The 26322-nt window shown below is 42.6% G+C and overlaps 1 protein-coding gene across 1 annotated transcript in view; it reads right to left on the reverse strand.

Moving 5' to 3' along the window:
- Positions 1 to 2284: 2284 nt before the first annotated feature.
- The window catches only part of NOX3 (NADPH oxidase 3), an 80956-nt gene continuing 56918 nt past the window's right edge, over positions 2285 to 26322 (reverse strand). Inside the window, exons 11-13 of the mRNA XM_059724171.1 lie at positions 11546 to 11692; positions 7913 to 8037; positions 2285 to 5135 (exon numbers count right to left, since the gene is read on the reverse strand). Of these exons, the coding sequence (XP_059580154.1) occupies positions 5009 to 5135; positions 7913 to 8037; positions 11546 to 11692 (399 nt within the window). The 3' untranslated portion in view covers positions 2285 to 5008. The remainder of the gene's footprint in view (positions 5136 to 7912; positions 8038 to 11545; positions 11693 to 26322) is intronic.

Below are 26322 nucleotides of genomic sequence, written 5' to 3' on the forward strand. Positions count from 1 at the left end.
TACCCAAATAGAGTACTCCATAAAGGAGGAAGCAGGGTAGTTTTCATGATTCTATATTGTATATATGATGGAGAATGGTAAATATTTCAGTCCCCATTTTATTGTTTGATGTAAAATAGGGCAATTTTAGTTATACAGTACATTGTTCCCTTCGCATGGAAGAAAAATCCGAAAGCATATCAAACGATGTATCCTAAACTATACTTGTTAGTGATCAGAAGTAAACAATTTACATTCTCACAGAGTTCTGGATGGCAAAGTTATTTTATTATAATTAATCTGTAGATTCAGGCTACTGGACTGTGATTAGTTCTCTGCCACATTTGCTCAGTACGCGATGAGGCTGTACTCTTTTGACTATCTTTTATTTACTAACATTTTTTTGCTACAGTGCCAAATGCTTCCTGCTGAAGCAGCTGAATGGACAAGTCCATGAAGATATCTTTCATTTTCCCTGACAGCAAATGATGTTTCTATATATAAATACAATAATAGAGTCATTACATATGCACTCATAGTATCGTAGCTGCTGCATGCTCAGTGCTACTCAAAACAAGGCAGAAAGCCAAATCTTCTTATTTTCCATTTTGATTTAAATTATATTTGTAATAAAGGGATTTTCATTCAACCTAAATGCAGCTTCATCCTAGTCTAACAAACCTCCACATTTTATTTTTATTATTATTTTCCTTTTATTCTAGGTCACTCGGCCCTGATACAAGTGAAATTCTCCTCTGGTGGTGATAACAGCAATGCTACTCAATGAACTATAACAAGGGCTCTAAATGCATCTCCTGTAGCATACCACAGTGATTTGCAAAAGTGGGAATAAATCAAAGCAGTGAAGAGATGCCATGTTGAGCCAGAAGCTAAATGTTACATCTTGTTGCATGAAGCTAGGGGAGAACAGATCCTGCTTTTCTGGCACTGCTATATCTTTGTGCTTGTTACCTCCGATCCAACCCCATTAAAACAATCATTCAGAATCTGCAGGAAATTGTCACCTTTCTCTTTCAAGCAATGGCAGCTGGTACTGGTGCCTACACACATGCTTCATTTCCTTCATGATTTTCAACATACACAAAAAAAGAAGCTTAATTTATATTTAAAAAAAATTGTGTCAGCTTACCCTGAGGCTCAGCACAGTCACCAGGGAAAAAAATAAAAGATAAATGCCTCTAGGTGAACTGGCAGAGACTCTAATTCTCCACTCAGTCTACTACTACATTGTATGCATCACATTAATCATTTCACATAGGCAGACATTTAAAAAAACTTGAGTAATTTTAAAACAAAGATGCATCATCTTAAACTCAATAATAATACAACTGTATCTTGAAAAGCAGGCTTAGTTCATACAAACTCTGTCCCCAAACAGAATATTTATAAAATCCTTAGATGTTTGTTTTTTCTGTATTGTTTTGTCCCGCCCTAGTGACTTTTCCCATGGGTGTGTACATATATAATGTTGTAATTAATCTTATTCAACAGTTGATACACACAGGGTGTTTTCTACTTCATAGTTGTATTGTATAGTTGGCTAAATGTATTATATGGTCTGTCTGAACTGTGTTTTGCACCTCAGGACACATCCAGTACAATTTTGCTTTTGTCTGAGAGGTGGGGGTTGCTACTTTTGTTTTGCTTTGCTTTAATATGACCAGCTCCCTCCCTTGTTTTGCTTCCTCCTACTAGCTTTTGTAAATGCTGTGGGGTTTTTAATTTCAGACTTAAAAAAAACTCCTCCTGAATGATAAAGATAGTCTGTCCCCCAAATGCTTGACAAATTGTTACAGCCACAAAAACTAAATACAAATAATACCTGAGGGAGCGTGAGAAAAATGAAGTAGTCCAAGAAAGGAACAAAAAAGGATGCATTCAGATGGGATTTGAAAATGGGTGGAGTTGAAGCATTGAAAAAGAGGACTGTTCTAGCAAGGAGAAGCTGGAAAGAAAAAGGGTGTTGCACCACTAATAATGAAAATGCAAGGAGGATGGTGCTACATGAAAGGAAGGGAAGCAGTGGATATAGAAAGAAAGAAAGAACGAAAAGGGACAACATGCTGGTGCCAGGTAAGGATGCTCTAAGGTTGGCTGAATTCTTCAATTAGGGCATTCTCCCCAACAATGAAGGAATCACCAGGGAGGATAGGTGGACTTAGATAACTCATCTTATTATGCTAGGAGTCACTGCCACAGGTACACTATGGTCTATGCTCCAGTGCTCAGTGACTGCTGCCCCTTGAAACTTTTGTCAGCCAGCATCAGCTCTAAAACTGCGGTAAGTTGTGCCCTGGCACTGGCCTGATGCCTGCTAGCATGGGGCTAGCAAAGCCAAAATTATGGCTTTCAGCTTTACATACACCCTTAATTTTGAGGGCTATCTGCCAAAAGTTAAACAGCTGATCCAAAGGATTTGGCCTGTAGTCTATGGGAAAAGCTGGGTCCAGTTATATGACACATTTAAATCAAGAAATACAAAGATGAACTACAGCTTGTTAAAAATGTATATGTATTAAAAGCACTTGTACTAAAGAGCAATATTTGTGTTGTACCTGTGGTAGGCATATACTTCCAACTCCATTAGCCTTGGCTTGACTGTAACAGCACCAAAGTGGAAGACAAATACATTCTTCCCTGTCCCTCAGTAGTTGGTGACAAAAACACTGGCTGAATTGGAGGATGAATTGCTGTGCCCTTTAAAACCCAGGCTGCAGTAGTTCCCTCCATTATCTAGCACCAAAGAGGCATTGTGACTTTTAAAAAATACCTGACACCACCTCTGTGGCTGTATTTCCTCCCACACTGTCATGTAGCTCTGCTTCAAGAGATCCATTCACTGAGAATAAAACGTTCTGAAGTATATTTAATATATTAGCCTTGAGAATATTATACCAGCTTTCACCAAGCAATGAAAGGAAATTAGAACACCTGGAAGGAAAGGTTTTTGACTAACTGAACATGAACCACCAGGTCTTAAGAAAATATTCATAACTTCCAATTTAGCCTGTTCAAGCACAACCAGAAGATACTATTCTAAAGTCCTGTTCTAATCAGCTGTGCTACCTTTTTGGTTTAGAAGTGTTTTATATTCACTTTGCTGTGGTATAAATAATTATGTCCCACAGCAGATCAGGACAGTGGAGAATCACATGCAACAACCTCTAAGGTCCCTCTGGATATTACACTTAAGTATGATTACACCAGCTAATCACACTTTAAGTTGTGACCCAGCTACACATTCAACCAGTTAATGGAATGATAAAACAAGCTATATGTTACAAAGTTATTCCACAAAAATATGGAATCTCCAGTGGGGTCCCTCAGGAATCAGTCTTTGGACCTGTGCTAGTCAATTATATTCATTAATGATTTAGATGAAGGGGTAGATAGTGCAATGATTAAGTTCGCAGATGATACCAAGCTGTGAGGAAATGCAGGCACACCAGAGAATAGGGCAAAAATCTAGGAGTACCTTGTCAGACTGGATCTATGGGTGGAGTGAAATCAGATGAGGTTTAACAGGTAGAAGTGCAAGATCCTTCACCTGGGTGGGAAGAACCCTCAGCACAGCTATATAATGGGTGGTGGTCCGCTGGCTGGCACAAGATGTGAACAAGACCTGGGGGTCACAATTGACTGAAAGATGAATAGGACCCAACTGTGGGACGAAGCTGTCAAAAGGGCCAATAAAACTCTGGCATCCATCATCCACTGTGTGGTCAATAGATCCAGGGACGTACTCCTCCCGCTCTATTCAGTGTAGGTGAGGCCTCAGCTGTAGTATTGTGCCCAGTTCTGGGCACTGCACTTCACAAAGACATGGATATGCTCGAGAAGGTACAAAGGGCCACCTGTTTGATTAAGGGCATGAAGGGTAGGCCCTATGAGGAGAGACTCTGGGAACTGGGCCTGTTCAGCCTATGGAAGAGAAGGCTGAGAGGTGACTGGATAGCTGCCTACAAGTACCTCAAGGGGGAGCATCAAGAACTAAGAGAGCAACTATTCAGGAGGGCACCACAAGGGAGGATAAGGACCAATGGGCATAAACTAACAGAGGGTAAATTCAGCTTGGATATAAGGAAAAACTTTTCTGTAAGGGTCACCAGCATCTGGAACATGCTCCTAGCAGAGGTGGTGCAGTCGCCCTCCTTGGAGGTGTTCAAGAGGAGGCTGGGCAGGTACCTTGCGAAGCTCATCTGAGCTCAATACTTCCTGCCCATGGCAGGGGTCCAGACTTGATGACTGTACAGGTCCCTTCCGGTTCTATGATTCTATGATTTTATACACTGGCAATAAGGCATGATAAAATGTGCTAGGGACAGAAATGACACATAAACTGGTATAAGTAATTGAAAACTGGTTCCAGTCTGTAACACAACAGAAGTTCAGTACACATTAACTGCTTTCAAAATGGCTGAAACTAGTTAAAGATCAACCTGGATGGATGTAGTATCAGACTTAACTGTTTTAGTTTAAATCAGTTTATTTAACTTTTTTCCCAGATCCCCTCCACATTGAATTTAACCCACAGTCCCCCAGCATCCCAGGATACTTTGCACCTCCCCTATAAATCCCCTCCTCCCTTGCAGGGTGGGTGGGCTAACCTAGTCCCAAGCTGTCTGCTCTAGCCGAGCAGGGAGGCATGCTCTAGCACCCCCCGGCTTCTGGCATGTGGCTGCATTTCCAGAATTAAAAGCGAATGTCTGTTCACTTGCTTATTGATTTAATCTATGCAGTTCAGACTAACGATTGAAGATTGAATCAATTCAACCTTGGGCTTTTTGACTGTCTGTACTTAGCCATAGAGAGTCCCTAAAAGAAAGACTAAGCATAAAGCTCCAAATCTTTAGCTGATGCTAATTATCATAGTTTCCTTGAAGTCAGAGCAAATAGTTTAAATTATACCAGTTAAAGATCTGGCCTGAAATCAGCATGAAGGGGAATATGAAAAAGAAAAGCAAAGCACATTGTATACTAATATCAGTTATAGAATTTAAAAAACAGTCTAGAAACTTTCATTATTGTAGTGAAAATGAACACCCCTTGGATCAACAGATGAGTATGAGTTGCACATTTTTTGAAGGCTCTTGGAGAGAGTTTTGGGTCCACAGAAGAATACACCGATACTATTGCTGCAACAAGAAGAGACATCAGAACAAAGAGATAAAATACATCTTTTGGCAATCCTCAGCTGTGTTTACATCTTACAGTAGAGCTTTTTGAAAATTACAATTTGCATGTGTTTCCCCATGTTAATTTCACTAAAGTATTATCTTAAAACTACATTTCTAATTCTTTAGTTTTTATTATATCTTATTTGGACATATGTGTTTCATGTTTATTATGTATCTATAGCTGAGCTTGTAAAATACTTTCAATGATAATTCTTTGTTTTCACATCTCATACCTTTAAAAAATGGAAAACCACCCTTTGAATTTACATTTTCCATGCTTTGTCTCCAGCTGGAGGATTTTTTTTAAAGCATGAAGTCCCAGCAACTATTTTTAGTTCTAGGCAAATAAAAAAATATACACCTTTTCACAGACATAATTTTTAAATGGCTGAATTTTGAAATTTTACATATATGTAGTCTTTATAGAAACAAGTTTGCAAACAATTTTTTCAGTAAAAATATCACAAATGACTGAAAACCGGTTCCTTCTGCAAAGTAAGACACTGGAGATGGCCATTTTTAAACATGTGCCCTTATTAGCTGTGCTCCTGTTGCTGTTACATTTTTAGAGTTTGTACCACCAGGAAACTGAATCTGCAAAGACAAAATGTGGGTTCTGGAGGCTGATCCTGCCCACAACGGTGTCCTGCTGCTGTTGATCCATTTTATCTAATGACTATTACAGAAAACCCAAACAAACATTGCAAGACAAGAAGAGGACAGAACCCAGGACCCCCTTCATTCTAGGGCCATGCTCATTTCACTAAGCTATGCTCCCTCAGCCCTGCTGCCCTCTTGTCCTCACATATTCCCCTCCTGGCTGCACAGCACACAACCTTTGTGAGAAGAATGTTGTGGGCAATGCCAGGTTTGTGATGCAATGATCAGATCACGTTTGTTCAGACTGGAGTGGGATAGGTAGGCTCAAACTTCCCTCTTCCACTCTGGGCAAGTACCCTAACTACTAGGCCATTGGGGTAAAAGTTGAGAAAGCCAAATTCCATGTCTTCCAGCATCAAACAGATGTTGGTCATACTTTTTTCATACATTCAAGGACTGACATTGTCACGCAGACTACGATTACCACGCACAACGTACAACCACACTGGAGATTTCTGAGTGTGCTCAGAAGTGCAAGTGGAGGTGGGAAAAACCTCCTAAAATCTACTTAAGTGCAAAAATGCCTTTTACGTGGCTGTATTTGAATGTGTAAGTAGCAAGACAAAAAAGGTGAAATAGGATTAGGCCCTTAGTTTCCAGATGGGCAGTTTTTTGCATTGCACTATGCAACAGACGTTAGCCAATGTGGTAAATTCCTGGTGTTATAGATATGCCACTACTCATACCCCCTGCCAAAAGATTCTGTGCACCTTTAAGGGAAAGAAAACGTATGGGCCTAGACTCAGTACTCTACCAGGGTGATAGACTCTGGTTAGTTCATGAAATCTGACTCTCTCTCCCCCACTGCCAATAACAGTAGTTTCTTTGCCTTGAACCATGTGTGATAATATAGAGCAGGTAGGATTCCCTTACTGCATAGAAATGTGCCCCTTACTGCATAGAAAATGCTTCTCTTGTTCATGTTTTTCTTCTGAAAGGTTTGAAATTGACTTTAAACATTGGAATCTAGGTTCATAAGCAAATGGGAGCTCTCACAACTTCCACCCTAGGATTTTAGAGTACTAAAACACCTAGGACAGAGATCAGAAACGCTTCTCTGCATCATCTTTTGTTCTGTCTTTGGAAATTAGAACAGATAATATCTTTTCTTGAAGATTCAGGGCTGTAGTGTGAAAATTGCTAATTAATAGTTTTGACTGCAAATCTGCTTTTTAAAGATAGAATTTTGTAGTAGCTTTAATTAAAAAAATTAAAGCTCATACTTTCTAGCCTCACTCTTTTGCCTATTTTTAATCTTCCTTTTTATTTCCTGATTTATGCTTATTTTGACCTCTATCACAAGGTTTCCCCATTACTGTTATTTTTGCAATTTTATGGTGCTTCTGTAGCTTACTCTTTTCTCTTTGATCTCTTTCCCTTCCAGGTTTTATTTTTTTATCCTTTAAAAACTGTTTTCTTCCTCCTCTTTTTATTAACTCTTTCTCCCAAGTGCAAAGCCTTTATTTTGCATTAACAGGTAAAAACCTTTGGAAATAATAAAGAATACAAAGATTCCACAATTTTCTAGTGATGAATACAAAAATATTTTAAATTCTTGCTTCAAAGGCTTCCAGGAACAAAGGAGCTTTTTCAGACCACTAGCAAATCCACCAAGTTCAAATGAACTGTCTTTGCCAGCAGAGATGAACTAATAACAGAACAGCATAGTTTTGCAACAGTAGCCAAATATGTTAGGGGAACAAACATATCCTTGACATCATAAGAAAAAAAAATCACAGTTTATCTCTTTAATAACCATCTTCAAGGGAAATTAATGTTACTTTGTCCTTTGTGCAGAACAGTAATTGGATTGTGTGTTTCAATTATATCTGGACAAAGGCCAGGATATTGAAATACTTCTAAATATTAGATTTTCTTGTCCAAAAATTAGATTTTATTGGCATTCTCTTTCCGAGATTTCTTCATTAAAAGCTTCATTAAGCATAAATCGTCTTTCTACACAGCAAAAAACTAAATTATTTTAAAAGGTTCATTTAAAAAGGTTTGCCCTCCCCCTCCCACTGCTTATGCTGAGAATGAGTTACATAATAAAGTTAAAAGCTAACCTGTCTTACCTAGGATGATTTTCTGCTATTTGCCTGAACTCAGTGTCCCAGTTTGGCCTTCCATAGAAGGTCTTCTGTCTCAGACCAGTAATTACATCCATCTTTTCATCATAATGTAGGGCTATATGAGTAGCCTAAAATAAATTTTCCAGCAAGATAATCATTTTAGAATCAACAATGTATACTCTGAGTAAGCGGTAAAGCAATAATACTGTCTCTGAATGAAGGATGGAAATACTAGTGGGGGTAAAATTATTATAATTATCAGGCAGCAGCACTCCAGCACCTAAAACAGACTGCGAGCTACATTTTTAAGAGTGTATACATACCTTAGAAAAACTTCCATTTTCTAAAGTGACTTAGGATGAGATCCTGAAATGGCTGGGTCCATATCCTTTAGATGCCTATCTCCCATTGAAACTAATAGTACAGTAAAAGCTCTGTTACCGGGCATCCATGGGGAATGGGGGGTGCCGGTTAATCAAATGTCTGAGAGTTATATTTATCTCCAGCCTGATGGGTTGGAGGCATCTTTGCCTGTTCGGGCCCCCACCCCTCCCGCCATGTCCAGGGCGCCAGGACGTTCACTCCCTGGTGTCAGTGTACCGGGGGACAGGGAGCGGGGGCCCTGTGCAGGCTGTTTTGCCCCGGCTGTGGTCCGTGAGCAAGAAGTGGGACTTGACTCGCAGTGGCGAAACTGCAAGTGCCATAGTGGGACAGATGCCGGTTAATAGAGCATTCCAGATGGTAAAGTGCCGGATAACACAGCTTTTACTGTAATTAAGTGTCTAAATACTTGAAGACTGGGATAAAGTGCCATAGTTACTTCTAACACCAGGACGTGGGGTCCTGGGTAAAAGTTTCCTATGGATTTCATTCATGACAGATAGTGAATTGGAAGGTAGGGCAGGGGAGAGTTAATCATTTTAATGTTGAAAGGAAATAACTTGGGAAAGTTAAACAAAATTAGATATGTAGTAGTAATTTCAAAATAAATATTTTATATATGCAGGTGATGGACTGTCTGAGTAGTGTACCCATTTTATTTGTACTTGGAAGTTTCTGTTGTTCATGGATTAATAAAGAAGATTATATGCAAGCTGTGCAAGAGAAAAGCTATGATCAGTGTTACTCTGCTGGTTTCCAGGAGGGCATATTAGCCCAGGCAGAGGACCATGTTATTGTACCCAGAGGACTATTCCTATACCCAGGTTAACTCGCTTAGAGCTAGATTATGTATCTCTCCACTACCATGTAGAAATGTGACACAGATACACCCTAACTGTGCAGATTGATGCACATTCTACATTACACCCATTACCATTATAGCTGAGTACCTCACAAGTATTTAAAAACAAAACCACAGCCTCTCCCCATTTTCTTTCCTGTATGGGTAGGAGTAATGTGGTTATTTTATATTATAGACTACTATCATTATTACTGCTGTCCAGAAATTATTGAAGGAAAGCTACGTCAAGAAATGCATTTTGCATCTGAGCATGGCATGTCTCATGGTTATTATTACCTCTTGCAAGATTGTATTCCATGGTTTGGACCCATTCTCCAGGAAAATTTCATTTCTAGGGCACATGAGTCTTCACTTACTGCTTGACAGCATAATTGTTTCAGTGGAACATAACTCCCATAGGAGGTTATGATTGTAAGGAAAGATTCATTCTTTGTGCCAGGACCATAAGGGACATTGAGTATCATAAGTAAGAATCTGAATGGGGTTCTTTGTTCAATGGGGAACCGATATAGATTTAGATGATTTGTTCATGGCATGCTATGGTGCTGAGCAGATGATTTGCTGCATATTTCATTTAATGGAACTGTTCAGACTGTTTGGTTTCATTCCTAAGTGCAGTAATGCAGTCCAGAGGTCTCAAATGCATTGCTAAGTATGGGTTTTATTGGCTGCAGCATAGTTTCTTGGCCAGCTGCAGCTAACAGGGAGCTTTTTTGCCAACATTTCTGTTTGGTCATCCAGTAAGAGTGAGGAATTTGCAATGGCCTCAAATTTATGAATATAACAATATGAAATGGGGGTGATGGTTTGGAGGAAGCAAATTCTCCAAAAGGCTTATTTCTTTTTATTAAGAAAATAATAACCTGTCTTGCCTGGGCTTAACTTTATCCAACTGTTCTTCTTTCAAATTCTGACCTGAGCAGATGGTAAGGTAGCCTGGAGACAATCATAGATTTCGACCTTTGGAAGGGATACGGAGGACCATCTAGTTAGATTCCCTGCATAAATATAGGATTTGCTGTTCCTAAACCATTCCAGACAGACACCTATCCAGCCTCTTCTTTAAAGCTTCCAGTGAAGGAGACTTCCAAACTTCCCTAGGCAGCTTGTCTCATTGTCCTACTGTTCTGTATGAATTTCCACCTGAAATTTAATCTAAAATTAAGTTCTGGTTTTGTTTTGTCAGGGAGATATAAAGCTGACTGTCATCTGAGTATTTCTGATATCCAGGGATCTGGGTTTTCGTGGAAAATGTGGATTTCTCCCTTTACCCAAGAAAAACATGGATTTCAAATTTTATTGTAGAAACATGAAGGTTTTGCACTTTTGCAAAAAAACACTGTCCAGGCTGGCAGAGTTGCTGCCTGCGAGGGGCTGAGGGGAGCAGGAGGAGGGGCAGTCAGGCAGGGGGTGACATGTGCTTGTATATGCACATGGACACCAGGCACCCTAGAGCTCCCCCTGGCTGCTAAAGGGGACACAGCAGGGCAGAAGCAGCCCTGGACTGAACTGCTCCCATTGAGAGTAATTTTGCTCCCAATGTGGGTTCAGATGTGTTATCAGGTTGGTGGTTATTCTTCTCTTTTCTTCTCCTGCAATAGAGTCCTTCCATTAAATAGAAACAGCAAAAAAATAAAAAACAAGAGGGATTTTCCTGCAGAGCTGCCACAGAATGCACTCCACGCGGATTTGTATCCAACATGACCCAAATGACCAGTTAGTAAAACACACAGCAGGATGTCTCATTTGGATTTGGATTCAAATAAAGAAGCTAAGGGAGACTCCTCATTTTAGGAAATATGTATCTCTGAGTGGGGATTTTTAAATGAAACTGTGGGGCAGGGGGGTGGAGGGGAGCAAATTCAAACAGAATCAATGACATTTCACATGTGAATTAGCCTGTGGAACTTATTGCTACAAGCTACTGCTGCAGCTAAGAGCTTAACAAGATTCAGAAAGAGTATTGCATACGTGAATAACAAAGGTATAACAGTAAGGTTTTAAAACCATGAACAGCTTGGGAAGTGAGGTCAAACCTCATTCTTTAGACCAAGTACTACTTTAATGAAGGGCCACAATGAATTTTAAATGTAGATAATGGCCCATAGCAGTTTCCTGAAAGGTTTTCCTCACCTCCCTCTAAAGCAACCAGCAAGATAACCTACAAGATATTGGATACTGGACTAGATGGAAAACTAGTTTTATCCACTATGTCAATTTCCACCTTTCATCTGCCTAAAACTGCAATAGAAAGTATCACCTTAGTGCTTCTACCTATACAATTCTTTGTCTTTTTGAGTCATTCATCATTCATTCAGTTGTTTGATTCAATATACTGCCATACTGGAAAAGTAAGGTATATTAACTCAAACACACAGTTATATTACTATTACCTGTCTTTCGTCCCAGCCAGTAAGAAATATGTGATAACTTAGAAAATGGGTTTTTCTTTTCTCAGCCATTTGTGTTTCCAACAAGAACAGGAGATCAGCAAACCACTCAAAGGCAGATGGATCTCGGCAAATCCAATAGAAATAAACCTGTCAGGGAAAAGCAAGGAGATTCAGCAAGACACAAGCTTTGAACAAGGTTTCTATATATAAAGATCTTAAACTCTTTGTATTAAGTTAAGTGGTTAATCTTACGGAAGCCACTGTACTCCAGTGTAAATTTAAATATGGTCCTGTCTAGTTTCTTTAGAGTTTCTTTGTAGCTTTTAAAACATGTCCTTTTTATTCTTCTTTTATATGAGTGAACATAGCAATTTAAGCATTAATGCAATACACACACCTTTCCTTCTAACTCTGCCAGTGCATCTCAATACTGGCTTATAGTACCTAATTCTGCTTTTCTTCGAACAAAAAAAAAATTGATAACCTATAATTGCAAAGACACTCATGTGTAGAAATGGGTAGTAAGACAAGGCCACCACGCTCAGTTACATTCAGTATCAGTTATATTCAGTACACAGGCTGCCTGTTTTGGGGGTGAATCAGATGAATCAGTAAAGGAAGGTGTTGGTTATATAAAAAAAAAGGAGGTTAAGACAGCTGAATGCTGGATTGCTTTCCCCTTCTCTGTCACTCTTTCTTATGCCATGTCATGTAAATCACTTAAACCAAACTTTGTATAGAGCAGCATAACCAGTGGTGGACAAGGGGACACAAGCCCCAGGCACTGACTACAGGGCAAAATGGAGGCAGGGGGCACTGGAATAAGTGCAGGGGGCTCAAGGGTCCTGGTAGCTACAGGCTCCAGCTGTACAGAGAAGGGAAGGAACAGAGAAAGAAGGGGCAGAGGCTGGGTGTCTTGAAGAAGGTGTCCCCCAGACTGTCATCTGCCCCTCCCATTGCCAGTAATGGTTTTATATTATCATTCAGCATGAGAGTTGGCAGCACTTGCAGGGCCATGGGAAATCCTAACTCCTTAGGTGCCATTGTCTCCATCTTCTGGCTCCTTTTTCTGCCTGCAGCTGTCAGGATCCTCCAGCCTCTCTGATTCCATCCCCTGAGACCTAGACACCCTCTGAAGCCTGTAGCTGCCCAAGCACAAACCCTATGGGGTGCACCCCTTTTTATACAGATAAGTCATTGCACGCGCTTCAGTTTTTGGGTGCTTCTGTTTGAGACTATAGGGCTTAATTTGCAGAAGAGTTGAGCACCCACAGCAGAGACTGAAGTCAATGGGAACTCCTCTTTGATGCAAACTCTAAAAAAACAGCTTCTAAATATCTTAGATTGGGTGTCCAAGAAGAGTTGAAACTTTTTACTTTAATCCTTTTGTATGCTCAAATACTTATTTGTGCAACTGGGATAATAACCCTTCATCAAAAAGGGTGTCATGAGGATGATTAAAGTTTGTTAAGCCCTGAGATGCTCTGGTGATGACCACTACAAAAAAAAAGTGGAAATTAATAAGTCTGTCTTTAGAGCACCATTTAAATAGTCTGCAGGAAATAAAGCATGGAGCCATACATCAAACGAAAAAGGAGAAAACAAAATATTGCAGAGCTGCTTATTAACTGAGCACTGGTCATCCTGTGCACTGGATGAGGCAGGGCTCCTGTGGAAAAAAAAGTATTTGATCATGTAATTAAATACTATGCTTTAATTCATACACCCAATGAGGCCAAGTTAAAGCTGCGCAAACAATCAGACTTCTGGCATCTCCTTTTAAGTGCTTGTCTTCAGAACTGTAAAAGTGTTCATTTAGTGCTCATTTTTGTGTGCTATTGTTTGTAGTGCCCAAAAGTGTGCTGGTTACAAACATGTAAGATGCTACTTCTTGTCTCCCACAGAGAGAAAGAAGTTAAATCTAACAAGAAAAAAATGTGATAAAGGAAATAAAAGTAAAAGAATTGTTGCTTGATACTTCATTAGTTGTGTACGTGATTTGTATAAAGTTTTGGCAATTTTTAAATTCCTTTTCTCCATCTAACCTGTCTTCTTGTCCTCACCATACCCCTGACATTTAAATGCCACAGGTAGTGTGGCAGGTGTGTCCTTATAGGCTTTTGTCTAAATCACAGCAGACCATGAAGGCTTGTTAACTCCATTTTAAAGCTGAACAAAACAAAAGGTCTAATCTTAGAGCCTTACCTTCTGTCCATCCAGTTGGGTGCTTGTTAGATGTCATTCCTATGTAAGTTTTTCATGTTTTTTAATAAATCGTAATCTACATGGACCATATTTATGTTTTGATGACTGTCATAATTTGACATTTGCAGCCCACTTATGTTGAATAAATGAGGTAAAGGTGTTCTTGGGCAACGCAAGAAGGCCAGATGGCAGGATGTAGATATGTAAAGTAGGAATTAAATAGGTAAAAAACAGGGGTATGAATGGCATCAGGATTAGAGTTATTTGGAAAAACCTTGATTCTAATTACCTTGGGTCTGACTTACTATTCTAGTTACTGTTTTTTTACTTGAAGTTAACCTCAGTGGAGCTGCTACTGACTCTTGAAGCTCATTGGCTTTAAAAGATTTCCTTTGCATAACTAGCAACAGTGTGCTTTTAAGTTAACTTCAATATAGCCTTATGTTTTACACACCTTTTGAATGAGAATTTTGAAATCTTTGGTTGCACAGTACCTCTGAAAATCAGATAATTGGAAATTACCCATATTTATTCCATTGTGGCTGTTGCTGATTTCTGGTAAGAAGTTTTCCCTGCCACCTCTATTTGGCAGTCTAATTTCTCAAAGCTTTCCACCAATTTACGGTATAAAATATATATGGTTAGCACATAGAGGTGGAGAAGGAATGGATATAATAACCCACATCTAACATATTGGCCAAATTCATCCCTGGGGTAACTCCATTGAGCTATTATGATTTTGGGGCCTTACAAACCAAATGAGAAATCTTTGTTGTTAATGAACAGAATTGTTCATCACTATGAACATTTGTGGCCATGATTAGCATCCTGAGGAAGAAGGGAAAAGCTGTTGAGGAAGACTGGCCTATGGAAAAATAAAACTGGGGCATATGGACTTCTAATAAAATAAGGGTAATAATAGTAAATACTATTTATAAAGAACTTCCCTTTCCTTCCACTGAGATGCCTGGGGCATTGCACAGCATACTAGATATATAATTAAAATATAATAAACACAATAAAACATACCCTCTTTAACTGTGGAATAAAAACACCCAGCAACAGTTTAGTTCTATAATTAAGAAAATATTCTGAATTCTATATTTTTATTATTAGGTTCATAGCATTAACTGCCTATGCTATTTTTTAGGATTCTCAAAAAGTCTTATTAGATTTATGTTTCCCTAGTCTCCACCCATCCCACCCTCCTCTACTACATTCATCAGCTTGATGGCTTGCACAAGTCAACTGCCTTAAATTTTCCAAGCGCTCTTTCTGCAAATTGAGTTAGATGCAGTATTACTATTAATCAAAACTGTAATGTAGGATTTTGAGCAGTGTGTTATTCCTATAACACTCCGTGCCCTTGCAATGCTCATATATTTATCTTTCCTTTTCCTCCATTCCACATTTTTGTACAGCAAAGAAGAACAGGGAATTTGGATCCATCTCATATAACTGTGCAGGCCTATACTTCATAAGTCTGCTTTTACCACATAGTAGGACATTGTTAATAAGTACTCCTTAATGAACATTCATCTTCCTCTCCTTCTCTCTTCTGCACTCCCCCGCCCCTCTATGCTTGTGAACACTGGAGAAGTGAGTAGAGCTGTAGTGACCAAGGAGATCCTGTTCGTTTAGATACAACATAGGCATAATTAATCAAGGAAAGTCTAGAGGAAGACATTCATCATCTGTTCTTACTGCTGATTCCTGCATGTGTAACATATAAACTCCTCTAAACCTGCTTCCAGGAAGCTGTAGATGTTCTGATCATCCCCACAACCTGACTAGCTATGCTAGAGGTACAGCCAGCCACAATATAGTTGCCTTTTATTTTCCACTGTAAAGATGAAGGCCCTGCAAAGGGGCATTGCAAAGATCAGACAAAATTTAGCAGTCAGACTTATAGGCATAAAGGCTGCTTCTCAAAATCTGTTTCATAATGAGGTTACATTCGACAGGTGAATATTGTCTTTTATGCTTTCCAAATTACTATGTTTTCCTAGTAAATTTGTGGGAAGGGGTAAAAAATAAAGGTGGAACAAATGAGGATGCAGCTGTTTGCCAGTGCTAAAATCCAAGTTACCAAACAATTGAATACATTCTAATGGCAAATTGCAAATGAAGAGCTGTTGATGTGGGGAAAAAAAATCCAGCCTGTGCATAATGAAAACTAGTGGTAACATTCCAGTCATTAGCTGTAGAATATCCAGGCTTAATCTCTAAAAAGCAATAGCACAACTATGGCTCTAAGCCTATTTACTTGTGAAAAATTAATTAGATAAATTTGTACTGCTTTTGGCTTGATGGATTTTTTTTTTCTAAATTAAATCACTGCAGGGTTTATGGAAGGTATGAGTATTTGTATCTCCACTATATGTGGGCAACACTAAGAAATATTTGTTCAATAAATGTAATGATAGCTGTACTCAAATCAAAACAAAGTTGTTAAAAAAAAGAGAAACCTCTCATTTATTTCCTTAATAGACATTTCTATGGTACTCATCACTGCAGAAAGTGCTGCATACTTTGCGACAGATTAAGTTATTTATAATTATATTATAAGTGGAAGCTCTTAGCCAATGAAAAAAAGCAAAGTTACTCTGGAGGCATGGGCAAATTAACAAGTTCCTCCAAGGTAAACAAGGGTAGGGATTTATGGTGCATCAGCTACTCTATATGCTTTGACCTATAATAAATGAAAGCTGACCCATGGTAGCTTGCCCCTCTTCCACTCAAGCCCTTATCCCTTAGTTATCTTTCAGTTATAGGGTGATATAAGTGTGTATACAGGCAAAGTTACATAACATACTATAACAGAACATATTATAATACTAACTCCATGCTTTTGTTAACTTTGTAGTAACTTGTTGGTAGGCTCATGGCCCTGAGATTCTCACTATGACTGATTAAGTAATATGAACACTTCCATCTCCTACAGCATCTTCCCACAGCACCGTAACAAATTTGACAAACTTTAATAAATATAACCTCATAAACACCTGTGAAAAATAAGTGAAACAGAAACATTTACACGTAAAATAGAAATTATACTCTACTGTCTCTCACAGGGGTCCTGTGAGACTTGACTCATTATAGCAGTAAGTCTCAGTATAGTTAGGATGACCATAATAATATGAAGGCAATACAGAATGGTTGGGTATTGGGGGTGCCAGCACACACACACTCCCCCTGTTCCCCCAGGAGTGGGACCAGGCAGGACAGTGTGGCGTGCACCCCCTTCCCCCCGATCCTGCAGCTCCCAAGAGCGGAGCCATGCAGTGTGGGGTGCATGTGTGCACACACACACAATCATGAAGCTCCTTCCACCCCCCCCCACCCCCCTGCCCCTGCTCCACCCTGACTCTACTGCGCAAGTGACTCTGCTCGCAGCCCAGTGGAGTCCAGACCAAGAAGCAGCCCATTGTTTGGGCTCCCTGGAGAAAATTGAAGCAAAAGTCCTGCATTGGTGTGGACCCACTCACACATGCCTGGCTCCTGAGTCAGCCTCTGTTGAGACAGCCTCTTTGGGACTGTCCTGGCCAATCCGGGTCATATGGTCACCCTAAGTGTTGTGCATATTAGTGGTCATTTGGTATTAATCATAGGTATGTTGAACCTCAGGCTTTTATCCACCTGAGAGGGCTATGAAGTCTAGCAATGCACATGTGGAAAGAAATGACTGCTAGTGAAATATAGGTCATTCATTTTTCATTTTTTGTTATTTAAAAATAAATAATTTTAAAAAACAATGTATAAGATGTATCCTTCCACTGTGAAAAGTAGTCCTTCATAAAAGGAGGAGAAAACAGGGAAAAAGTTCATAAATACATTTCCTTTGATATTTAGTATATACATTAGATTTTAATTTTCTTTACAGTCTTCTCTTGATCTCAATGGGTGCATCTACACATGCCATTAAGGTGACACGATAAACTCTGATACAGTTACTGTCCTCCCAGGTGGGGTAGGGGAGTCTAGGCTTAGGTGCTGGCCCCAGCCTCTCTTACCCCACCTTGGCCAACTTGCTCCATGCCAGAGCACACATGCACGGGCATTCCCTGGGGACAAGCAGTAGTGGCACAGCTATGTGCTGGTGCTATTTGGTCCTGGGGAAATGCACACACACACTCATCTGGATCTGCCTAAGGGTGCTAAAGTGCAAGGCTAGGTGGCAGGCAGTGTCTGCACTTTAACACCTTTGTTCCCCAGCCAGTCCGTGTCACTATCTACACATGCGTTTCAGTGCATGTAATTACTCCGCCATAGGGTAATACTTTTCCCAACAGTACTATCCTACAGTAGACTTATTTTAATTTACTATGCCCTAATACCTGCACATGTGTAGAAAGTGATACTTTACTGTGGAGCTAATTAAGTGAGCTCCGCAGTAGGGTGCATGTGTAGATGCACCCAATGATTCTGTGGTCTCTTTGGATTCCCTTCCACAACTAGAAAATTATTTCCTGATTCCCTTTATGCACCCCCTTTCTCTCTCTCCCCTGCCACACACAAACACAGAAGGGAAACTAAAAACTCTTTTGCATCATTGATGTTACCCCAAGGCTGTTTTCCCCTAAAGTGCAAGTTCCATTTCAGGAGGTGTTTTGAATGGAAAGTTCCTAATGCTGCATTACACAGTACAAAGGTTGTTTAGGCACAATAAAAGTGATTAAGTCACTCAAATACTGTAAACCACACACTTATGCATATGCTTACCCTTAATCTCTTAGAACAGTCTCACTGAAGCCAATTTGCAGGAACATTTGTTAGCCCAAATTCTACAAGTAGGATAGCACATCTTAAATTATTCAAGAACATTTTTGGCCCCATCCCTCTATATTCACTCTTAGATTACACTATCTTCAACCAAGCCCGAAAGGGCAATGGATGGTAAAGTCAGCCCTTATTAAAAATCAGACTAGGAATTACTTGGTACCCTGTGATATTTTTCTTGTCTAAGAATCACCAAAAAAGGGTACAGATGTGGCAAGGCAGAAGCATTTGGCTATTACTTAGGGTTAGGCCAGAATTCAAAACCAAATTGGCAAGCATTCCTATTGTACGTTACCAAGTTCTTGTAAATAATATTTCCAAGGGCTTGACTTAATAAATCCTGCACACAGTTTCTTGACTCCCTTAAGTGATCTAAGAGAGCATATAGCGGGATTTGAAGTGCTTTTTCAGCAGCAGCTTGTCATCAAACTGCATCTTTAATTTGCTTTTCCCCTCTCCTCACAAAGGTTCAAAAATAGACTCATAGGGCTAGAAAGGACCCCAAAGGATCATCGGGTCTAGGCCCTTGCATGAGCAGGAAAGACATCTGGGTTCAGATGACCCCAGCCAGGTGACTATCCAGGCTTCTCTTGAAGACCTCTAGGGTAGATAATTGCACTACCTCTGGGGGGAGCTTGTTCCATAGCCTGGGCACCTTAGTTGTAAAGAAGTTTTTCCTAATGTTCAGCCTGAAACTATATTCCAGGAGTTTGTGGCCCTTGTTTCTAGTTTTCCCCCAGGGCGCCCTGGTGAACAGTAGCTCACTGATGTACGCCTCTGATATAGTGGTAAGTCACAATCAGGTCCCCTCTCAGCCTTCTTTTCTTTAGGCTGAAGAGTCTGAGGTCCCTCAGCCTCTCCTCGTATGGCTTGCTATGCAAGTCCCTGATCATATGGGTGGCCCTTCTCTGGACCCTCTCGAGCTTTAGCACATCCTTGTTGAAGTGCAGCACCCAGAACTGGACACAATACTCCAGCTGCAGCCGCACCAATGTTGAGTAAAGTGGGAGAATCACTTTTTGAGATTTCCTGGAGATGCAGCGGTTCATGCATGCCAGAATTTTATTCGCCCTAGTGGCTACTGCATCACATTTCTGGCTCATAGTTATGCTGGGGTCTATTTCATAGATTTCATAGATTTCATAGACATTAGGGCTGGAAGGGACCTCGGAAGATCATCGAGTCCAGCCCCCTGCCCAAAGGGCAGGAAGTCAGCTGGGTTCATAGTATCCCAGCAAGATGAGCATCCAGTTTGCTCTTGAAGGTGTTCAATGTAGGCGCTTGAACCACCTCTGGTGGCAGGCTGTTCCAGACCTTGGGGGCTCGGACAGTAAAGAAATTCTTCCTTATGTCCAGCCTGAAATGGTCTTGTAGTAGTTTATGACCATTCGACCTAGTTGTCATCTCTTGGGGCGCTCTGGTGAACAAACGTTCCCCCAGATACTGGTGGTCATCCCTGCTAAACTTATAGGTGGCCATCAGATCACCCCTGAGCCTGCGCTTTTCCAGGCTAAAGAGCCCCAGGGCTCTCAGCCTGTCATCGTAGGGTCTGCTTCCCTGACCTCTGATCATGCGCGTGGCTCTTCTCTGGACTCTCTCAAGCTTCTCCACATCCTTTTTGAATTGTGGAGCCCAAAACTGGACGCAGTACTTCAGCTGCGGCCTCACTAAGGCCGAGTACAAGGGGAGAATGACGTCCCGGGATTTGCTTGAGAAGCATCTATGGATGCAAGCCAGCGTTTTGGTCGCTTTACTAGCCACAGCATCGCACTGAAGGCTCATGTTCATCTTGTGGTCAATGATGACCCCCAAGTCTCTTTCTTGCATAGTGTTAGCCAACATAGCACTGCCGAGCCTATAAGGATGCTGCGGGTTTTTCTTCCCAAGGTGGAGAACCTTGTATTTATCGGCGTTGAACACCATCAGATTCTTGTCCGCCCACTTGCTGAGCCTGTCCAGGTCAGCCTGGATCACCCGCTTGTCTTCTGGTGTAGATGCTTTTCCCCAAAGTTTGGTGTCATCAGCAAACTTGGCCAGCACTTCTGACTCCAGTGTCCACATCATTAATGAAGATGTTGAACAGTATGGGTCCAAGGACAGAGCCTTGGGGGACCCCACTGGTCACAGGACACCACGATGAGTGACTTCCATCAATTACTACCCTCTGGGTCCGACCCCGGAGCCAGTTTTCCAGCCAGTGGATCATGGAGGACCCAAGGTGACAATTGGGCAGTTTCTCTAAGAGGTGATTATGGGAAACCAGGTCAAAGGCTTTTTTGAAGTCAAGATATATGACATCAATCTCTTCTCCCTTGTCCAGGTGATAGGTCACCTGGTCGTAGAAGGAAATGAGATTGGCCAAGCAAGACCTACCCACAACAAACCCATGCTGGCTATCCCTTAAGATGCTGGCATCGGCCAGTCCATTAAGGATGGCCTCTTTGATAAACTTTTGTAAGATCTTCCCTGGGATAGAAGTCAGGCTAATGGGCCTATAGTTAGCCGGATCCACTTTCCTCCCTTTCTTGAAGATAGGCACCACGTTGGCCTTTTTCCAGTCTTCGGGCACTACACCAGAGCGCCAAGAGTTTTCAAAGATCCTCGCTAGAGGCTGGGCTATGATGCTCGCCAGCTCCTTGAGTACCCTGGGGTGAAGATTGTCAGGGTCGGTTGACTTGAAGGTATCCAGCTTCTCAAGATGTTCCTTCACGAAGTCAGCATCAATGGAGGGCAGGGGATCACCCTCACCCGGACTTCCCTGTCCCGTAGCCGGCATGGGCGTCCCGTGGGACTGATGAAAGACCGACGCAAAGTACCTATTTAATAGGTTGGCTTTTTTCTGGGCGTCAGATGTCAGTTGCCCCATCTGGTTCAGCAGGGGTCCAACGTTGCCCCTGCTTTTCCTCCGGCTCCCCACATATCTGAAAAAGGACTTTTTATTGTTCTTGATGCTCAAAGCTAGTTGGAGTTCAGTTGCAGCCTTGGCTTTCCTGATCTGCTCCCTGCAGGACCGGACCAGTGCAGAATAATCCTCCTTGGCGGTGACTCCCATCCTCCATCCTTTGTAGGCCTTTCTTTTTAGCCTCAGGAGGTCTGCTAGGTTCCTGGAGAGCCAGGGTGGGCTGCTGTGCCCTCTTGCTGCCTTTCCTTCAAGATGGAATAGACTTAGTTTGTGCATTGAGGATCGCTCCCTTGAGGAGCAACCACTCTTCTTGAACTCCCCTCTCCCCGTGGTCATGGTCCCTTAGGGCCTCACTGACAAGCCTCCTGAGCTTGTCAAAGTCGGCTTTCCTGAAGTCAAGGACTTGCGTGTTGCTGACTGACTTGCCAGCTTTTCGGTGGATGGTGAAGGTGATCAGCTCGTGGTCGCTGTCACCCAGCTTCCCATAGATCACTAGGTCGCCAACTAGGTCATCCCCAGTAGCCAGCACCAGGTCGAGCAGTGCTTTGCCTCTCGTTGGCCCATAGACTTCTTGAGTCAGGTAGAGGTCATCCACGCACGAGTGGAAGCTTTGTGACTGCTCAGATTTTGCTGAGCGATCCTCCCACGAGATGTCTGGGTAATTGAAGTCACCCATGACAACCATGGTCCTGGAGCATGTGGCTTCAGCCAGTTCCCGGGCAAACTCCTGGTCAAGCTCAGGACTTTGGGTGGGAGGTCTGTAGTAGACTCCCACCACTGTGTCCCCTGTGCCGTGTTCCCCACGGATTTTAACCTAGAGGGTCTCCAGCCGTCCACCCTGGTTGCCAATATCAGCTTGCAGGGACGTGTAGCTTTCCTTAACATAGAGAGCTACACCCCTGCCCCTTTTCTCTACACGATCCCTCCTGTACAGGGTATAGCCATCTATACCTGTGGTCCAGTCATGGGTGGAGTCCCACCAGGTCTCCGTTATGACATCATAATTATTTGCATTGAGCAGGAGGATGAGTTCCTCCTGCTTATTCCCCAAGCTCCTGGCATTTGTGTACAGGCAAGCAAGTGCCCCCTGGGGGCTCCTTCCTTGCCCACAGATTTTGCCAGGGCTGGGGCAGGGGTGGGCTCCCTCAAGTGCCTTGACCTTCTGGCTTTGCAAGGATTGCTCAGCGGGCCAGCAGTGGCAGTAGTCCCCCCATCCCCCAGTGGGCTTAGTTTAAAGCCCGGTGGAGCAGGTCAGCCAGTCTGGCTGAGAAGAGCCTCCTCCCTAGGGGAGAGAGGTGGAGGCTATCTCTTCCCAGCAGTTCGCTGCCTCTCTCGCCAAAGAGCGGGCTGTGGTCATGAAAGCCAAAGCCTTCCTGACGACACCAGCGCCGTAGTCTTTGGTTGACCACGTGGATCCTCCTCTCCCTCCTCGGCCCATAGCCTGAGACTGGGAGGATCGACGAGAACACCACCTGTGCCCCCAGACCCTTTAGCCCCGCTCCCAAATCCCTGTAGCGCCTCATGCCATGGCTGGGAGTGCTCCGAGCCGTGTCATTGGTGCCTACATGAATTAGGAGCATGGGATAGTGGTCTGTGGGTTTGAGGAGCTCTGGGATCCTCTCCGCAATGTCCCGGATGCGGGCCCCCGGGAAGCAGCAGACTTCCCGGGCTAAGGGGTTGGAGCGGCAGATTGCCCCCTCAGTCCCCCTCAGGAGAGAGTCTCCCACAACAAACACCCTACTTTTGGTCTTGGGGAGAGCAGGGGCGGGAGCTGCAGTTGGGTCCATGTTGCCTGCGGGAGCCGGCAACTCAGCAGGCTCTGCTGGAGTGGCAAGAGATGCATACCTGTTGCTCAGCTCCGGCGGGGCAGGGGCCTTGGTGCTGCGGGCCTTAGGGCCCTTGACCACCGTTATTGTACCCCCAGATGTCTGTGAATGGCAGCTGCCATGGCTTGGGCAAGGCAAGCAAGCAAGAAAAGGGTGGCCTTGGCTGGGAATCAAACCAGGGCCTCCCCACATAGCAAGCAAGAATTCTCTCACTGAACCACCAATGTAGCACTTAGACCTGCACTCAAATCCATGTAGATGTACCCTCTCACTCAGATGTTGTTTCAATATCAGCCCATTTTTCTGATATATTGAACAAATTCTGGTTAAGTTTTTAGAGTTAAAAATAGCTAAACAGTATAAAAGTACAACTCTCTATTATGGATAGGAAAGAGACCTTCAGACACGTTTTTCTTAGCTCTCCATTACAACTTTCTATCCCGCCCCAATTATCTCTTCTTCACCCCAACTTCATGAGGTACTGACTTATTTATTATCTTTTCCTAATTACAAATGATAGTTTAGAGATTTAAGAAAGCAGGGGTTTTCAACCTTTTAAAATAAATGTACCCCTGGCAGCCGGATGTGGAGCAGGGGGCCATGCCTGGACGCAGAGCGGCAGTGCAGAGTGGTGGATGGCGGCGGTATCTGCCACTGAGTGCAAGCTCCCCCCGCTGTTCAATTGGTTGGGTGGCACCTGTGCGGCCCATAGAAGGGTGCTGCTGCCCTCGCCTTGCCCCAGCCCTGCTCCTGGGGGGGCAGCGCTCCATCCCTGCCTGCCCGTGTGTACCCCCTAGGGCCTTCCCAAGTACCCCTGGTCAAACAACCCCTGACCTAAAGCATCGTATATGCTTTTGTCAATGAAATGATCAAAGGTGGTTTGTGGGAAATAAACTGTACTTGGAACCAGAGCATCTTTTTGAAGTGCAATGATTTGTATTGTTCTTTCTATGCTTATTAACTTTCTGATTTTCCAGGGTGAGAGAGCAGCTGAGTGTTGCTGAATACTGCTTGTAGTGCCATGAGACTGAACCAGAAGTGCCAATATGAAAACTACAGATAGAAGTGGAACAGAGCCTTTCTGGATTGATATAGAAGAAGATGGTGTGAGCTTCCTATTTTTGTTCATTTGTTTGAGAAAAAATATACTTTTTGAAAGAAAAAAGGTCTAAGAAATGAAGAATTGTTTAACGCCTATTCATTTCTAGTTTTTAAGAGGGACACTTCCATTAAGTTATTAAGCAGGATAGAAGCATTATCAAGCTCCTTCATGTTTTCATTATCCTAACTTCCTCCCTCCCCGAAATTGCAATGAATTGTACTATAACATCTATGTTGGACATAGAAAAAAACAACTGTGCAGCTGTTAAAACATATTTTCCTCTCTTTTAACTTCTCTGTTATTGTATTTAATGGATATAGAATTATATTTTTTGAAATGTAAGATCCCAAATCATTAGGAGTTGATGCACAGCTGGATGTTTTTCAGGATACTACAGCCAGATCATAGCAATGCTGCTTTGCATAATCAATGTCGAAAGCCACACAGTAATATCAGTTTTCAGAATCATAAATGAAAAGTGTATATACTTTTCTGAATGGAATCAGTAACAAGAAACACTGTATGGGACACCAAACCTTTGATGACTCTCATTTAGTCATTAGGTGGGGAATTTTTGTTACAGTATGTACAGCTTCCCAGGAAACTTGCTGAAACAAGCTGGAAGACTATAAAGTTAAAATGGTGCTCTTTCTCTCTCCTTTTCTGATGGATCTAGCCAGACCAAATTAGTTCAGTTCTGAAGTGGGTTAAATAGTTCTCACAGTAAGAAATATTTAAACCAGATACCAGATGAAGACAGTCCAGGTTCCCCAGGCTGATGACCTATTTAATTTGTACTGATCTTCTGGATTTCATAGTCACTTGGTAAAAAAAAAAACCCAAATAAAAAAACCCAGCCAGAGTCAAAAGTCATGCTCATTAGGCCTGTGCGAAGCGACTAGTATTCACTTTGGATAGGGCCGCTTCAGGGGATAGTGATTCAATTCGGTGATTCGAATCACTGTCCTGAATTGATTCAGCTGAATCTGATCCAGAGATTCATCCGTAGCCCGCTCTCAATGGCTGCCCTGCCCACTCTCTCAGCATTGGGCTCTTTGGAAAAAAAATCCCACATTCACAGGCTGCTGCCAGGCGGGGGGGGGGGAATCCCCGCTGCCCCCCACTGCCTCACGCCACATGGGGGGGTTTGCCACAAGCTCCCTGACCTCTGCCTGCTCTCCCAGCCCCTTCCATGGCTGCCCTGCCTCCCCCAGCTCCTGACCCTTTAAAAAAAGGGAAAAAAAGCCCTGACTCAGGTGCTGCTGGGCAGAGGGGTGATCCCCGCTCATCCCACTGGCCTGCACTGCATGGGGGGCTCTGCCACAAGCCTCCAGAAGCCCTGAGGCCACTGTAACAGCTGGTGAGTAGGAGCTGGGGCAGGCAGGGCAGCCATGGGGGGGCTGAGAAAGCAGGCAGGGGGCTTGTGGTAGAGCCCCCCATACAGCATGGGGCAGTGGGGGGCAGCAGGGATTGCCTCCCTGCCTGACAGCAGCTGGTGAGTTGGGGTTTTTTTTAAAGAGCTGGGGCAGGTGCGGCAACCATTTGGCTGAGGGCTGAGAGAGCAGGCAGGGGTCAGAGGGCACTCAGCAGGGCTGGGGGAACAGGCAGGGATCCCCCCCATGGTCTTCTCCCCCCTCCTCCAGTCTCTCCTCCCCTGCCCCCTACTTACCATCATGGAGTCCAGGTCCAGCTCCCTGCGGCAGCAAGTGGGGACTGCCTGAATTGCTGAAGCACTCCAAATCTTTTCCAAATCAATTTGGAGAGCTTCAAATTGATTCAGACCTTTTAATTGGTTTCCTGATTTGATTCGGATTCAGAGATTTGGCCACCGAATCAGGCCAAATCTCCTTGAAATCGAATCAGCACCTGAAGCTTTGCAGAGCCCTGTTGCTCATCACCTGCACCACTGATGTGGTATAATGATGTAAAATTATCCAGGCCATACTGATCATCTTGAGAATGA

The sequence above is a fragment of the Alligator mississippiensis genome, chromosome 1, assembly GCF_030867095.1.
Source record: "Alligator mississippiensis isolate rAllMis1 chromosome 1, rAllMis1, whole genome shotgun sequence".
Classification (NCBI taxonomy): Eukaryota; Metazoa; Chordata; order Crocodylia; family Alligatoridae; genus Alligator; species Alligator mississippiensis.